General features: G+C 43.2%; 1 protein-coding gene across 2 annotated transcripts in view; it reads left to right on the top strand.

Moving 5' to 3' along the window:
* NRG1 (neuregulin 1) overlaps positions 1-15,791 on the top strand; it is a 305,370-nt gene that overhangs the window by 156,040 nt on the left and 133,539 nt on the right. For both annotated transcript variants that reach the window (XM_075136293.1, XM_075136292.1), the window contains exons 3-4: positions 5,762-5,886; positions 13,932-13,982. In XM_075136293.1, coding sequence (XP_074992394.1) covers positions 5,762-5,886; positions 13,932-13,982 — 176 coding nt within the window. The remainder of the gene's footprint in view (positions 1-5,761; positions 5,887-13,931; positions 13,983-15,791) is intronic.

Below are 15,791 nucleotides of genomic sequence, written 5' to 3'. Positions count from 1 at the left end.
TGGCTGGGGGACAGTGTCCCCTACATGTGAACTGATGACTAGTGCCAAAAGATGGTCTGGTGCCTTGTTTCTGGGGGGAAGGAGAAGAAGCTACACAATGCATTTTCTGCGTTGAGACAGGAAAAGGCTTTTGCTGTTTGGTCTCTACCTTGTTGTTTAAAAAGGTTAAAAAGTTTCAATTGTGGCCAGTCATCCGTCAAAGGAAGCTATGAAAATCTATTTGAACACAGCCCTTCGATTCTCACTTCTGCTCTCAGTAGGCAGGGCTGCTATCTGCTGCACTGGGCCATGCCTTCCCTTCGTACAAGGCATAGAGGATTTGGGGTGGGCTCCGCAAGAGATGTTTCCTTCCAGGGCATCAAGTGCCCTTATACTTTTTGTCAGGTCTGATCTCATTAGGCAAAACAGCAGCCAAAATCAAACAGGTGCTTCACCTTTCAGAGTTATTCAGGTTGAAAACCAGACATCCTGCCTTCCCTTGCAGTTTCTTGCACCCCAGCCTGGGGCACAAGGTGAAACAAGGAGCGGGGCAGAGCAGCATCACTGCAGCCCCCGTGCCACCGTTGCACAGACAGCAAGAAGGAACCTGTGATGTCTCGTTCCAGCATTTGTGAAATGGAGCTGTTCCAGGTGGCAGATAGCCTGGCAAATTGTCTGGACCCATTTGCAGGGCCATATGTCTCTGTCAGAGTTGTATTTTCAGTCTATTCTGTAAAGAAAATGTTCAGGTCAGAGCCTGGCCCTCAGCTTCCCTAGCAACACAATGCTGCCTGTGAGGGGCAAACAGCATTTTCTCCTCTTATGTTTTGGCTGATGCTGATTGACCAAACTCACTGGAGCCAGGAATTCACCTTCTGGGGCTGGGCTTTGTCAGTCAGAATCCGTAACCACCTTCTGCCAACTGCCTTCTTTCTCCTTTTTTTTTTCCCCCACAAAACTTTGAGGAGCTGGCAGAAGGGAGACTAGCTGATAGCTATTGATTAGAGCATGCATGTGGAACGTGTGAGACTATTTTTCGGGTTGATGTGCCAAAACATGTTTAAAATTCCCCAAAAGATACATAATGAAAAAAAAATTAAAATTGGGCCTTTTTTTGGGAAATGAAAACCTGAACTCCTATTCCCCCACTGTAAGTGGGCAGAGTGCAGGCTTTGACCTGGATTTCACACTTCTGTGTGTTACCCCAGCCACAAGGGTATCACTCATCGTTGGAATTTCTCTTCTGTTTCCTGTTTTAAAACAGAAATGTCAGTGTGGAAAAGAGAAGCCCCTCCAGTTAGAGATGTGAAAGTCACTAGATGTAGAGTACAAGAAGGGGAAGGACAAGGGATGTCTGCTGACATCTGAAGGATTTTCCTTGCCTTTCTACTTTGAGATTTTAGTTTGGGGACACATCAGTGCTTTGCCATTTCTTCTTTTGCTGTTTATGTGTGCTTCCAGGACTGAGTAGATGTGAACAGCTTACAAGGAGATAGATTTTATTTTGATAAAAAGTGGGACAGGCACGTGTTCTAAAGCTAAAGGAAAGCGAAGAAAAATGCAGTGCAAATGAATGCATAAAAAGACATGTAGATTACAGTTAACAAAACCACATTAAAAAGATCCCATCGCATATGAAAGGAATATCAATGATCAAGCAGTTTTTTCCCCACTTACTTTCTGTGGTTTTTTTCATGACAGGACATTTATAAGTGTTCTTCATGTTCATATGCTGCCCTATTGTTACAACAAGCATTTTAGTGTGCATTTTTTACTATTACCGAGTGTGGGAAACATCAACTAGGAAGGCTAGAGTAGTTGTTGAGCTGTCTCGGATTAATGTCTATTTTAAAGGTCAAATGGCTACATAAAATGTAGGCTATGTTTCTGAAGAACCATTAGCATGCAGGGTACCACAGTCCTATTGACTCCTTCAATCCAAACACTTGAGAATAACACTTTCTACATATTTATAAAAACCTCACAAAGTTTCTAAGTAGTGCCCAATGGCGAGAAGTGACTTTTGGTAATGTCATATTTTGCAAGAAATCACCTTTCTCGTTGTGATGGCAGAATAAAATCTGATCGTTGTTAGGAGAAAAATAAGTGTTTCTGAGTTCTGGCTATTTAGCTTTAGGTTTTTTAACAAATTGCAAAAATATCTGGCAGAATGATGAAGTGTCTAGCTCAGAAATTGAAAATGAAGACCTTAGCTTGGCACCTGGAGTAGGCATGGAAAAGATAATACTGTAATTTGGTGTTTATTTGGTACATTTGGCTGGTGTGAATGTTACTGGTTCAAAGGATTTGCAGAAGTGGGGCAGATTCTGACTGTGTTTTCCTAGTTTTTTAAGAGTTTAGAAGACTCTGTGGCAATGCCGGTTTTGTCAAAGCTTAGCCTTCTGAAGACTGCCTTGCATGTAAAATGAACTCTGGGGATCACTTCTCTAAGCTTGCTAGGGTGGTTTCAGGGTGGTTGATTCAGAGGGCGCAGAACCCTGATATGCGATGACATGGCAGTACAGCAGGTGAATCTAATGACTAAATGACTGTGTCCCTTCTCATTAACTGGAAAGTCAAGAGAAACTGAATAGTTTAAATTTTAATGAAAGGCATTTAAAGCACTCACTTTCTACCTCAAATTTGTCATGGAGTAAGAGCATGCAGTCAGTGAGTTTCTGCTGCTCTTATGATTGCTGATGGTTCATGATGCCACGATTTGTGTGTCCAAGCTCTAAGCTATTCCTTTGTGTCAATGGAGATACAGAAAAAATCAGGCACCAGACAAGGGCTTTTCACCTGCTAGCTAACTTTCCCATGCCTGTCCACTTGCACTGGTAACATTTAATTTTCTGTCTCTGATTTCAATCCCAGGTGAAGCCTGCACATTTTTGGTTTGGGTAGTGTGCTGTACAGGGACATTACATGAGAAGAGACTCCTTTATCAGGGTTGGGTTTTTTGAGCAGAGGGAAGGTGTTTGCCGCTTCACCTAGCTGATGGCTTTGGATGCAATAGTGCATGAGAAAACTTTGTGTGCAAGTGCCCTGTACCTTGGGCTTCATCCAAGCTTAGCCTGGATATTTGCCCGCAGACAGGCAATTCTGGATGACAGATGGAGGCTGGAAGCAAAATGAATTCAAGCAGTCAGATAAGGTGGGCTGGGACTGCATTCTGCAGATGTATTTTTTTCCCTTTCATGTATGAATACAAGCTCAGCAGTGTCATAGTGGCAATGAGCTAAAGATATAGCAGAAGCAAATCTTATAGGGAGAGGCATTTTTTGGTGTAGCATGGTATAGATTGAGAAAAGGACAAGCATTTGAATACAAAACCCCTTAACAGGGGCTTTAAGTGAGTACTGTTGGAGTACTATATTGCTAGGGAGCTGTTTCATTTATAGCCATTAATAAGTCATCCTCTGCTCTGGCTGTTGAATTCAGTCCTGATATGTTTTGATAATATTCTTAAGGCTATAAATATTCATATTATTTTTCCTGCTCTCAGAGAGAAAAGTCCTTACAGAGTTTTTCTAAAAACGACAGTAAATTTGGCTTGTTAGAAGTAGATTTGTAAGAAATACGGTTGCTTCACCTATTTCAATATAATCTTAAAATCATAAAAGAAAGACACACTTCCTCGCCTTTTCCCGTAGGTATCATGTTAAACAAAGAGAATAAAAATAAATGTGCAGGGCAAAAAGTTTCTTCTTCTAAAAGCCAAGAGTGCCACAAAGGTGGTTTGCGTCAATATTACTTAATATCATACAGAGAGGAAAAGAGACTGCAGCAGACATACAGCGGGTACCCAAATAAAAGTGATATAGCTGCAGCTGCGCTTCTGCTTATCATTGGGTTAAAGTGAGTTCCTCAAAAAACTGAGCCTGTTTACATTGCCTTTTGAAGCACCCTGAGGCTACAGGCTGTTCTCCATCTAGATAAACGTCTACAAGCATGGCTGAAAGATAACCTGTGGGACATAGGAAATATCGCATATCCACGCAGGCTGTTAGGCAGTGTAGACTACTGCCAGATGTTCCTGGACAGGCCCTCAACAGGCTGTTAGAAAGGCAGGTGTGTAGATGGCTGTCAGGAAAATTAGAGAGCAGGCCATTTTTACTGTGGTGTAAGTATAGCTGTTAGTCAAGTGCAAAGTTCCCATCCAAAGAGACAGTAGCCTTTACCTTCTGGACACTTCTGTCAGTGTCTTAACCACATTTTTCTCATATATTCATAGTTGCCACCAGCTAGAGTCTGTTCTTGCATGCTCTCTGAAATGCAGCCCAGTTAATTAACTCCGCATTGGGAACTGGGCTCCTAACATATTGCCTGAGAAGGGAGCCCTAATAGTCAGCTATTCGGTTGTTTACCATTTGAGCAAACCTGAGCAAATTGCTCATCCTTCTTGCAAGCCCAGTGGCCTCAAGAAAGCAGCCCTCTTTCATGACATGAGGAGAAAGTCTTGTAATGTGGGTTTCTACCAGAGCTGGGGTCCACCTAGCACACTGGCTCATCCCATGAGGGCCACAGTGCTGACTCCTCAGTGGTAGGACCTTCGCATAGAGGCAGAGAAGGCTGAGCTGCCGATAAGCAGATGTTTGATGGCAGATGGGATAGTTTACTGCGCTGGAGAGAGGGATGGCTCACAAGGATGCATTGGAAAATGGCATTGAACATTTTGGTTGGTCCAGAAGCCCCCCTGCTACAACAGTCTTGTTTCTGGTCTGAACCCAGCCCTGCTCAATGGTTCCTGGAAATTGTGATTTCTGCACGGAGAGGTAGGAGACGCGGCTGTGCTGAAGCAAAGCAACTCCCCAAACATCGCTTAGCTCAGCACTCATAGCTAGACATGCTGGTGACTACAAGCTTTTAGAGTGAAGAACCCCGGCCTCTTGGGGATCAGTCCTTCAAGTTGGGGTAGGCCAACTTAGGGAAGCCAATGCTCATGCACACTAAGTGACTATTCTGTAGATAAAGGAGCAGGCTTTGCTACAGGCAAAAATTTCCCCAAAGCACTTCTTTTAAACAGAAACTGGGAACAGCAATAATGTGTGTATTTTCCCCAAGCCAGTAATTCTCTGCAGTCTAGGTAATGGGATTATTGCCATCACATGAGTTGGGGACCCCTTCAGTGACACCAGAACATGTTCCTACCAAATTAATGGGTACGCAGGAGTTCTGCATTTTAAAATCTAATCTTAAAACCTTGGAGACTGATTAAATTACGTCTCTGAGCCAGGAACAAAATGTAGCTTCATGCAAATTGTGCTCCTGCCCATAATTTTTTGTTAGCGCTGGAGAATGATTTACTATTGGGGTTTCAGAGGTTGTTAAAGAGAGTGGTGTGTCCTAATCTCATGATTATTTAGTCAGATGTTGGAAACTACAGTACTCACCCAGAACTCTGCTACTGGCAATATGAACCTGTAGGAAAGGGTAATCTATTTTAATATTACACCCATCTCTGTGGCATCTGGATAGCCAGCAATTCAGCTGAGAGAGGAAGGTTGTTTTTCAGATTTCCTTTAACAACAAAGACTCCTCTCAAGCAGAAAAGCATAAACAAGTATTTTCGATTGAGTTCATTAATATGCCTGTTTTCCAGCAGCCTGTAAGAGAGATTTTTTTTTATTCTTTTCCCTTCTTTCAAACCTGGATAGTGTTAATCTGTCAGTAAGAATGGAAGACAAGACTCTTTGTTGAGAGGAAAAAAAAGAGTGCGTTAGTTGATGCAGTGACTCTTACTCCAGTACAGGATGTTTACACGTTTTTTCTGATTTCACAGGAAATACTCTGAGCTTCACATTTACAGAGCCACCTTGGCCGACGCTGGGGAATATGCGTGCAGAGTGAGCAGCAAACTAGGGAATGACAGTACTAAAGCCAGTGTTATCATCACGGACACCAATGGTAAGGCTTGGCTCTTTATTTTACTATCACGTTGAGAAAGACCATGTATTAAAGCTACCACCAGGACAAAAGGGTTTGGAGGAGAGGAAAGCTTTGCAAGTGAAGTGGAAACACTGAAATCTATTAGGTGTGCTAATAGAAAATTAATCAGGCCTGACTTGTCTGCTCTGTGGTTGAGATGTTTGGTTTTCCTTACCCAGACAAACGGAATACCTCCTATGGATCTCAGGAGAGATCAGCATTTTCTGTGAGACACTTTCCAACACAAAGTCTAAGACATGGTCTAAACAGTCAGGATAAGAAGAGGATGAAGGGAACGGAATATTATTCTAATTCCCATAGTACACGAGTGGCGGAGGCAGTATAGGCCTGTGGGGAAGCTTTCATTTAACCTAAAACATGTCCTAGTCTGAACTTCTAAGCCAGCTCTCCTCTCTTTGCCTTTAAGTAATATTTGTATTGCTCCGATTGCCACCATTTTTACTATTACAGGTGTTGGTAAATTTTTCTTTTGATTTCTAAAATAATAACGACAAAGGCGTGAATGTATTTGAAGGCATATTATTCAACGGCATGAATGTAATTCAGGTGCTTTAATTCAGGTACTGTGATTTAGAGTTATTTCTTGAGGAGCAGAGCTTCTCATGAGGCAGAAAGCATTCAGACTTACCCAAATGATTTAAAATTATTATAGATTGCTATTTTTGCAAGGCTCCTTTCCATTTCATTCACAGGAAGTTCCAATTGCTTCTGATGGAATTTCATGGGTGTTTCCATTGTACACAAATGTGTTAGCAGTACTGTTTCTCCTTGCGAATGCATTGGAGGCTGCAGTTCAGCTGAAACCTTGTTTCTTCAGTGTGACATTAACTAATTCAGCTCCAATAATTCAAACTCCGGTGTCCAGTCAGTTGTGAAGTATCTGAGGAATATGCCTTCATTAGCAAACAAAGCAGAAGTTCTGTGCATATCTGAGATGGGTTTAAAGATGTTTTTGCAATGGGAATTTACCAGGGATGCTTTTCTGTTCCACATTGTGCTCTGAAACAGGAGATAGGCATTTAAATAGATAGAAAAACAAACATAAACCTTTGCCAGTGGGATTTGTCTTTGGCTATCTGCTGTTCTGTAGTCACACGGAGATTGCTTGACTGTATTCACTTTGTGTATTTGCTATTCTATTTCATCAACTAAATAATCTCAAGTGCTAAGATTTCATACTAGCTGTATGGTATGATAATCACGATCAGATGTCAGGAAACTGATATAAAAGATCAAGTGTTATTTACCAGAATGTTATTAAGAGGAAAAATGGGTAGGTGTTTCTGTGTAGCTTTGTAAGTGCTCTTGGTTTCCATGAATACGAATTTTGGCTGCTCATTAGCTGCTTACACGGAAAGCTCCTATACTGTTTTCAAGATACTGGAGTTTCCAAAACTCAGCTGTAGGCACTGTGCCTGGGCAATGATACAAATAAATGCAAAAAAATGCTTGGGCATCCTCTGTTACTTTCTCAGACAAGGAATGGTGACATGGCTGGGGAGTGCACATGGGACCTCATTCCTGCGCTTCACGACATGGATTTTTCAACTTCCTTTGGGCTGTGCTGAATGACAGCAAAGCATTCCTGCTGCAGGGAGATGGGAGCTTGGTTTTGAATGAAAACGTTTTCAGGCAAGCGCTGTTATATGCATTTATAACTAATACGTTAGAATTTGTCTAATCTTGTTGTGAAAAGTAAGTTGTTTAAAACACAGCCGTGCATGCAAACTCCCTTGAATGCGAGCAAACTTGGATCCAGTCTAAACCTGGCAGCTGTCTCTTGTCTGTAAAGATCTGAACTGGAAACTCAGTGATATCTAAACTGGAACATCTCAGTGATATTAGATGATCTAGAATCAGGCATGGCAGCATTTGTTGGATGAATAAATCAATCATGCATATTTGGTTGCCACACATACATCTGAGCCCCCTCTGCTTATTGTTCCTTATAAATTACCAGTAAAATTGTTCCTAATTTTCCTACTAATGGTGGAATTTTCCACCTGGATTTGAGGAACAGCATGGGCAACATCTGGTGACTTAAGAGCAATGGATCTCTAAGGCCTCAGAGGGCAACATCTGCTTTGCAAACAGGGACAGACCCCCTGCGCGAGTGACCTCCTCACCCCTTCTTCCCCCGCATTCCCTGACCTCTTCCCCTTGCTAGCTTAATGACAGATTTGGGATCCAAAAGCGGTAATGAGCCCTGAAGGGCAGTCATTACTCAGGTCCTATATATCTGTGTGGTCCTGCACTATTCATAAGAAAGAGAGAGGTTTGGTTTTTTTAAAAAAAGCAGCATATTTAGCTCTTATTTATTATTTCCTGCCAATGGGCTATTGGAGAAGACCTTGGGGTCCAGTGCAGCCCAGGAGCCCCTGTAGAAAACTAGTGTGTGGACATTTGAGAGGGCTGAAGCCCTCAGGGTAGGCAGAGAAGTTACTTCTTTCCACCTCCAGCAGATAGGGCAACAGTGGGATAAAGAAAAAAGCGTCAGAGGGCCTGGCTTTCTTGTGGTTGTACTGACCTGTTCTGCTATGTGAACCATAACTTTAATTATGACCTTTAATTTAATGACCTCACCTAGTCATGTTTGTTACGTGTGCCCTGCTATCTGCAGACTAGATCCTCTTTTCCCTTTATGCTTGATGCTTTAAGACCGAGGGTAGATAAGGTGATGGCATTTCTGGGCGTGGGGTTATTTTTCTTTCCACTACAAGATTAGTGCTTTTCAGTATAAAAACCTAGGTTTTAATTCCCTAGAATTTTGTCAAACTTCAACTATTTCAGTTGAAATTTTCTTTGCTGGTGTATGCCACAAAAGAGAACTCTAGGGCCAGACCAAAGGTCTATCTAGCATGATGCCTTGTCTCTAACATCAACTAGCGATGGGCATTAGGAAAAAAACACATGAAGAACAAGGCAAATGTGTTGGGTTTTTTCTCCAAGAACAGGAAAAAGCCACACCTTTACCACTAAGGTCACATGTCTGAAAATTGCTAATTTCAATTCCCTGCTCCAAAGCATAGAGAAACAAGTATTTCTCAATAAAACAATTGTAAAAATTTCTTTGTGGTTTTCAGTGAGCAAAGAGCTTTATTTTTCCCTGATCTCATTCCCAGAAATGGTAAAATTTACTGTCTTAAATGGTAATAGTCAATGCAATAGTAACTCCTGTCCTTGTTGCTGTTACTGTTACTATTAACATTGCTGTTACTTAGAACTGCCGAATATGCTCTGGTGCAAGTTTTTGCTGCACATAAATGCACACACAACACATACACACTGTATTTACCTACATAGACTTCTAAATTTTCTCGTTGTTACTGAAAGAAACATAAAGCCTTGTCTATAGAGCCATATGTGTGGATTTAAAAATGCAACAAATATAAAAATAGGTAGACAAACACTATTTTTTACCAGTTTTAATAGCAAGCAGTGGGAGCTATCCTGTTCTCTTTTAAATTTATAATGAGTATAACTTGCCCACAGGATATGAGCTGCCTTCTTGTTTTCATTCACTCCTATTCATGTATGGTCCCCTACGAAAGATTGTAATTGAGGTCAGAATAGAGGCATGAAGTTCTCCTGGAGTTGTATAAATAGTGCACAGGTTTGCTAATGCAATAGCAATTGCTTTTTTGCTTCCTAATTTGTCACTTTAGCCAGGCAAAATTCTTGCAGTGAATTTTTTCATGGACTTCCTCATGAACGTAAGACCTTACTACGCTTAATAAATAACACTGGGAGAATACTTCATACCACAGCCAAAGCTTTCAATTTCATGTTTGAAAACTTGCTCACAAAACCCCTTATTTAGACAACTAGGTAAGTGAGCTTGTTTTCTAAAGTGTTGAGCACGCCACAGCTCCAGCTGAATGTGATGTCAGTCTTTTCCATTAAAACCTGTTGACCTAAATCTTTTGCCTCCCTAAGGATATTTGCTGTGCCCAGCATGACTCAGGGTGCAAAAGGGTGGATTCCTGCAGAGATATTCCAGAAGTTAGCAGCCTGCAGTGCTGGATAACTGCTGGGTTGTGTGCAGGGTATTGTGCGAGCACTCATCCTGCACGCCTGTGCAAAGTGAGTTGATGTAGTTTGAGTCATCAGTGGGGATGGCTGAGACAACTTTGCCTGAATTGAAGGAAGCGAGAGGTGATCTGTTCATGTAACTCAACTATAGGCAGAGGTAAGACTTGGTAAATTCATTAGCTACACAGTCAGTGCAAGCTTCTGGTTTTGCATCCATAGGACTTGCAGTGGTACTAACAGCTCCGAGTTGTACAGTAGTCAGTAAGAATCTGATATTCGTCATTCATTACATTTTAGTTTGCTCTTCCTCTTCTGAAGGTAGATGGTAGCTTATCTTCAAGAAGATGACAGAGAAATAAGTAAATAAAAACAACATTTTGCATCTAGTACCCATAGAGCATGTGGCCAACTATGAAATATTTCAAATGCAAGAAAAATCCCTTCTACTTATACATCAATCTGTCTGAGACTTGATTAAAGCAGGAGATCAGTGTATCTCTTCTCCCTCTAGCATAGTTACAGGTGACCTGGGCCATAGTTTGTTTTTTAACTGGGGGGCGTAATGGGTCAAATTCTCAACTAGGGGAAATCATCAATGTCACTGATTTGGGCCTCCAAATAGAAAGAAATGTAGTCATCACTCAGTTTGGCATAGCAATTCCCCTAAGAGTAGCTTTGAACCTTTCCTTGCAATTTGACATATTTGAATTGAGGGCGGTGCTCTTTTAATCCAATTCAGGGTGGAAGTTTCTTGGAGGACCAAGAAAAAGGTAAAAAGCACAGTAGTTTTAAGAAACAAAAAGTTTATCCATTGGATCTCTCTGTGTCCTTGACCACATGTGCCTGCATGCCTCTGAGGTCTCAGACTATGGCCTTACTCACCTTCTACACACCTACTCCCTACTCTGCCACCTGTAGACCGAGTAACAGAGGTCTCAGATACTCCCCTTTTCTGAAGGTGTGTGCTAGCTGTGTCATTCTTCATGTAATTCAGAATGTGTCATCTGAATGGCACAATCAATGCAAAAGGCTTAAGTCTTATATCACTGCCAGAAAGTAAACCTCAGGATGACAGAAAGCTTGTTTGCAGCTCTAACTACCTCTGATGTTCATGATGTTTGAATCCTCTTCAGAGCCCAGGTTGTTGTCCCTGGCAGGGTCTTCAGAGCCACCGTCAAGGCCTGAACTAAAACCCATGAGTTTAACCAAATCGCTTCAGTTAGCTCAAGCAGGCTTTTTGCATTAGGCCTTTGGCAAACTAATTGGGGGAAAAAAGGGGCTGTGAGGGCATGCAGAGGGCTCTTCACAACAGCAGCTATAGGGCTGTTAAGTGTTTGGTTATCCCTGGAGAAAAGGTCTCTCCTGAGGAGGAGGACCTCCTGCCTCCCTCAGAGGCGTTACAGCAGGGCTTGTTGCCCAGGGACTGAGTTGTTTCCTCTCAACAGCCCAAACAAAGCTCCCTAACTGGAAGGGTGGATCAAGATACCAGCAAGGTGGTGGTTTGCTGTGAGTCCTGTGGGGTTGAGGGGGCTCTTCTCTGTCTTGCCAGAGAAGACAGCAGGAGATGGAGCTGCCCAGAGTATTAAGGAAATGAGACTGAGAGGCTGCAGGAACCTGTCCCTTAAAGCATTCCCAAACAAGGATGTCTTGTCCATCCTTCGATATTTTTACATAAGAAAGCCCCAGCACAAACACATCCAGTTTCAGGAAACAGCACTTCACCAAAACTAAGTGCTCACAGAAGTGCCAGGGGACAGAAGTGGATGGAGCATCTGAGGTAGCTGCTCCTTGTGGGGACTTAAACATGACGATGAAGACAGGGCTGCGGGCTGCTGTCTCCATACCTTAGCAGACTGCAGCAGCAACTGCAAGTATCATGACTGAAAAATGCTTCCAGCTCTTCCACCTCGGGCAAGTATTGATGGCCCCCTACAAGGAGCCTCTTTTATCTCTGCTTCGTGTGTTCAGATGGCTTGTCATGTGGATCCATGCTGGCCTTCTCGGGTGGAGTAAAACGCCTCTTTTACCATTGTGGTGTACTGTCCTCAATAAGAAATACACACAAATTTTGCGTCTTCCAAACGTTAACATCCACTGTTAATGCTGCTAACGCGAATGTTACTAGCGGGGCTTGGTAATGTGTGACTTTGCCACATATTTTCCAAATGTGTTTCTCGGCACATTTCGGGGGGGGGCTCTGGCTGTATTTCTGGCACGGAAGCTTCCCGCCGGTGTTTGTACTGACACAGCTGGGCTGGGGAGGTGGCAGCAAGAAATGCTCCATCAAGCTGAGCATAGGCACTAAATGGAACATGGTTTCTTTAACGGTGAAAGAAAAATTTGCTCCAGTTGTGCCAGATGCTGAGCTATGCAGCTGTCAGACCTGTTCTGTCTCCTGTTGTGCCTAAGAAAGGTTAATTGCTCAGACAACGCAGCTGCACAACAGCAAACTGCCTCCATACCCAAAAACTGGCCCTGAAAGCTGCCTGGGTACAGGCCACTGTGTTGCAAGACCTAGTGCAAAGGTTTTGACCTTAAAAATTTTACTTACGATACTCATTTCCATGCCATGCATCACTGGCCATCAGGGAAATGCTGCATAAGATGTTCTCTCACATCAGTGAGATGAACCTGGGACATATTGCCCAGGCAAACAAGATATTTGGTAAAGAAAACCAAAATGGAAAAAAATACAAAAGAAGAGCTGGCAAGTAAGAAATTAAAAGACAGGCTCAACATGGAAGTTTAATGAGAGAGATGTTGAAGGCAAGACAGTTGGACTGAGTTTTGTCGCTGGTCAAGTTGCTGTGGACTCTGAAGACAGTGAGCAGAGGGCCACCTGATTTGGAATCACAGAACTGAGTAAAAACATTCCTAAGTTGCCTTTTCCTATGTCTCTTATGAGGCTTTTTCTAAATTTTTTTTGTTTGGCCTACCAGAGGATTCTTGATGTGCCTTGAGGATTCAAGGCAAGACTTCGTCCCTGGCGTTTGTGGCCCTTCTCCAGTTGTGGGGTTGAAACTTGTGCAGCTGTATTGAACTGCACCACTATGAGGCTGAAAAGTGTTTTGAGAACTTGGAGAAGGCCAAGATTGTTGATGCATACAACTGAAGGGCGATTTGTTCACGCCTAGGAAAATGCACACAGTTGTGGCTTGCGGGGTCAGCAGCGCACGGACGGATGGTGCCATTGGAACGAGGTCTCTGTACAAGTCTGTGAAGCCCAAATGAATGCTTTCTACTTTCTGCTTTCTCCCATCTGCGTTCTGCAAGGCATTAGCAGGGATCTAAGCACGGCAGCAGCATCTCCCACAGCCATGAGCCAGTTCAACAAGTGGGTGCAAGAAATCCATGGCAGTATGTCACTAGCAATAGTGTATCTCTGTAGGACCAGTGCAGAAGAGCAACTTTTCTCATCTCTTCAGCAAAGCAACTGATTTCCATCACAGAGCCCCCGGCAGTCATCCCATGGGGGACTGGGTTTGCATGTGTGACTTAGAAGATTTCCCTGAAGTGGCAAGTGACATTATTGGATGTACTTACCAGCAATTCAAGTGATATGAACAGGAACACGTCTTTGCAAAATTTAACTGCCTAGAAGCATAAGGAGTGAATACTCACAGTGACGCCTTCCAGAAGCAGAGCCATCTGCATGATTTCTCCTGTTGCCACTGATCAGTTTTTCCCAGAGGAGAATGAGGGATGGAACAACTGGCTGCTTTCAGAAGAAACAGGCTTTTTTCTTTAGTCCTACTAGTAGACACCATCATTTTTCATTTTTTCCCAAAAGGAAACTCTTGCAAGTTGGTGTCTGATTGCAGCCTCTGCCCACTGAAGCAGAATTTAAGCTTGCTTTTTTGAGCAAGCCTTTACCTTTTTCCCCTTCACCTTGTCCATTCTTGGAGTTGAATGCTGTTAGAGGATCGTCTGACTCCACATTATAACTTCTTGTTGCCTCTTGTGTTTTCCAGAGAGCACCAGCAAGATACCAGTATCAACAGAAGGGACAAAAACTTCTTCACGTAAGTTGAATTAACAGAGTCTTTCTATTTCTTTCTCTTTATTTCTTCTTGAAACTGCTTCTGCAGCTCTGAAACTGCTCCCTCTTAGCAGAGAACAATTCGCCTGCATCTAGCGCCTCAATACCTGCATATCACCTTGAATACTGGAGCTACCTGAGGGACTGAGAAATGAATGAAGAAGGGTTAAGCATACTTTTTAATATCCTGGAGCTGTATTGAGGATACTAACTTGGCCTGCAGTTGTCAGCCTGCAGCAGCCCAAGTGAAAAAATGTTTGAGTTGTTAGGAACTGTGTTTCGAAAAAGCAGTTTGTTGCTCCTGTTCCTGTAAATCCTAGCAGCCGCATATGAATTTGCAGAGTGTATAGGCATATTCATGTTTCCTCCAGGAATTCTGTTGCCTAGACTGCTCTGTTCCTCAGGGCTGTACATACAATTCCTGACAGCTCTGCGGGTCTGTGAATACAGACAGGTAACTCACTGTCAGTGGTTCAACCACTTTTGAAGCTGCCTTGGCATACTAGGAGCCTTCTCCAGATGGTTTCCTTTCAGGCTGGTGGAATTTTGCTTTCAGCATCCTGCCTGCAGTTACGGATTGCACGCCTCCAGAGTTACTCCTGGAACTGACCCCAGTTGAGAAGTCACTTTCATTATTTTAGCTATTAGAGCTGCTTTATATATGGCCACAATACAAGCAGTTGTCTCTACTGCTGAGTTTGGCTGAGGGAGCTGTGGATAGGCGTGTGTAAGCATCCCAAGGATTTACAAGATGCACATATCCTGCTTGGCAAAGAGGCTGGGGTCCTGCTAGCTTTTTTGAGAAAGCTATGTCTGGCAGAGACAGGTTTTAGTGTGAGATGACAGTGTTTGTAGGCTAGATCAAGGAAAACAGTGTGATTGCCAGATTTTGCATTTAGCATGCCTGCAGCCTTTCCTTTGATGCATCTGCGTGTGTGGCGACCTACTTCTGAAATCTTGGCACTGCCTCCTGACAGAAGAGCCATTGGATGTGCCCATATTCTTTCATGTTCTCAGTGGGGCCTGTCACTGGTGCTTCACTGGATATGTATGAGACCACATAGCTAATAGCAAGTGTCCTGTAACCGTTGGAACCATTTTTGTTCAAAGGAGGTGACATGCTGGTCACTGACTCCACTGGGCTCGCCTTGCCTTCTCCCTTGTGCAGCAAGAATGCAGACCCTGCACTTAGCTCCCTTCTTTCCCATGAACTAAATTTCTTGTTCTTGAGTGGTCTCTTTCCCTGCTTATGTCCCTTCCAGTGCCTGCTGTTACAGTACTGTTCTTCTCTTTACTGCTATTGTGCCACTGGAGAGGAGGAGGCTGGGTTGTTCAAAGGCTGGCTACATTCCTGATGAATCGCTGCACTGGCAGATTTCATGCCAAGCGGCACATCACGCTGTTGTCCTTAAGGAGAGCAGAAAGCAATATGTTCAGTGGCTGCTTGTTGAGGTCTTCTCATGGAGCTCTGAGTAGGTCTTTGCTATGTGGCTGGAGCAGAGATCTGCTCAGTCGCAAACCCAGCCAGGTGCCTTTTTTCCCACTGTTCTCACTCAGCCCTGGGTCCAGACCATGTCGGCTTTCTCTGCCACTACAGGAGTCTCCTGCTGACCAATAGAGTCTGGGGTTTTAGGCACTGCTGATTTTTTCCAGGCCTTGCAAATGCAAATAAGTTGTTAGTGTGTTGCCTCTTTAACTGGAGATAGGCTATTGTGAGATACTGCTGTTTAAGTCACCAGGAGCTAGGTCTCTTGAAGTAATGCCACAGTTACTTTTTGGTGATAGGAGGACT

This window comes from Calonectris borealis, chromosome Z, assembly GCF_964195595.1.
Source record: "Calonectris borealis chromosome Z, bCalBor7.hap1.2, whole genome shotgun sequence".
NCBI lineage: Eukaryota > Metazoa > Chordata > Aves > Procellariiformes > Procellariidae > Calonectris > Calonectris borealis.
The sequence above is the reverse complement of the archived record's forward strand: the minus strand, read 5'-3'. Positions and strand labels throughout refer to the sequence as shown.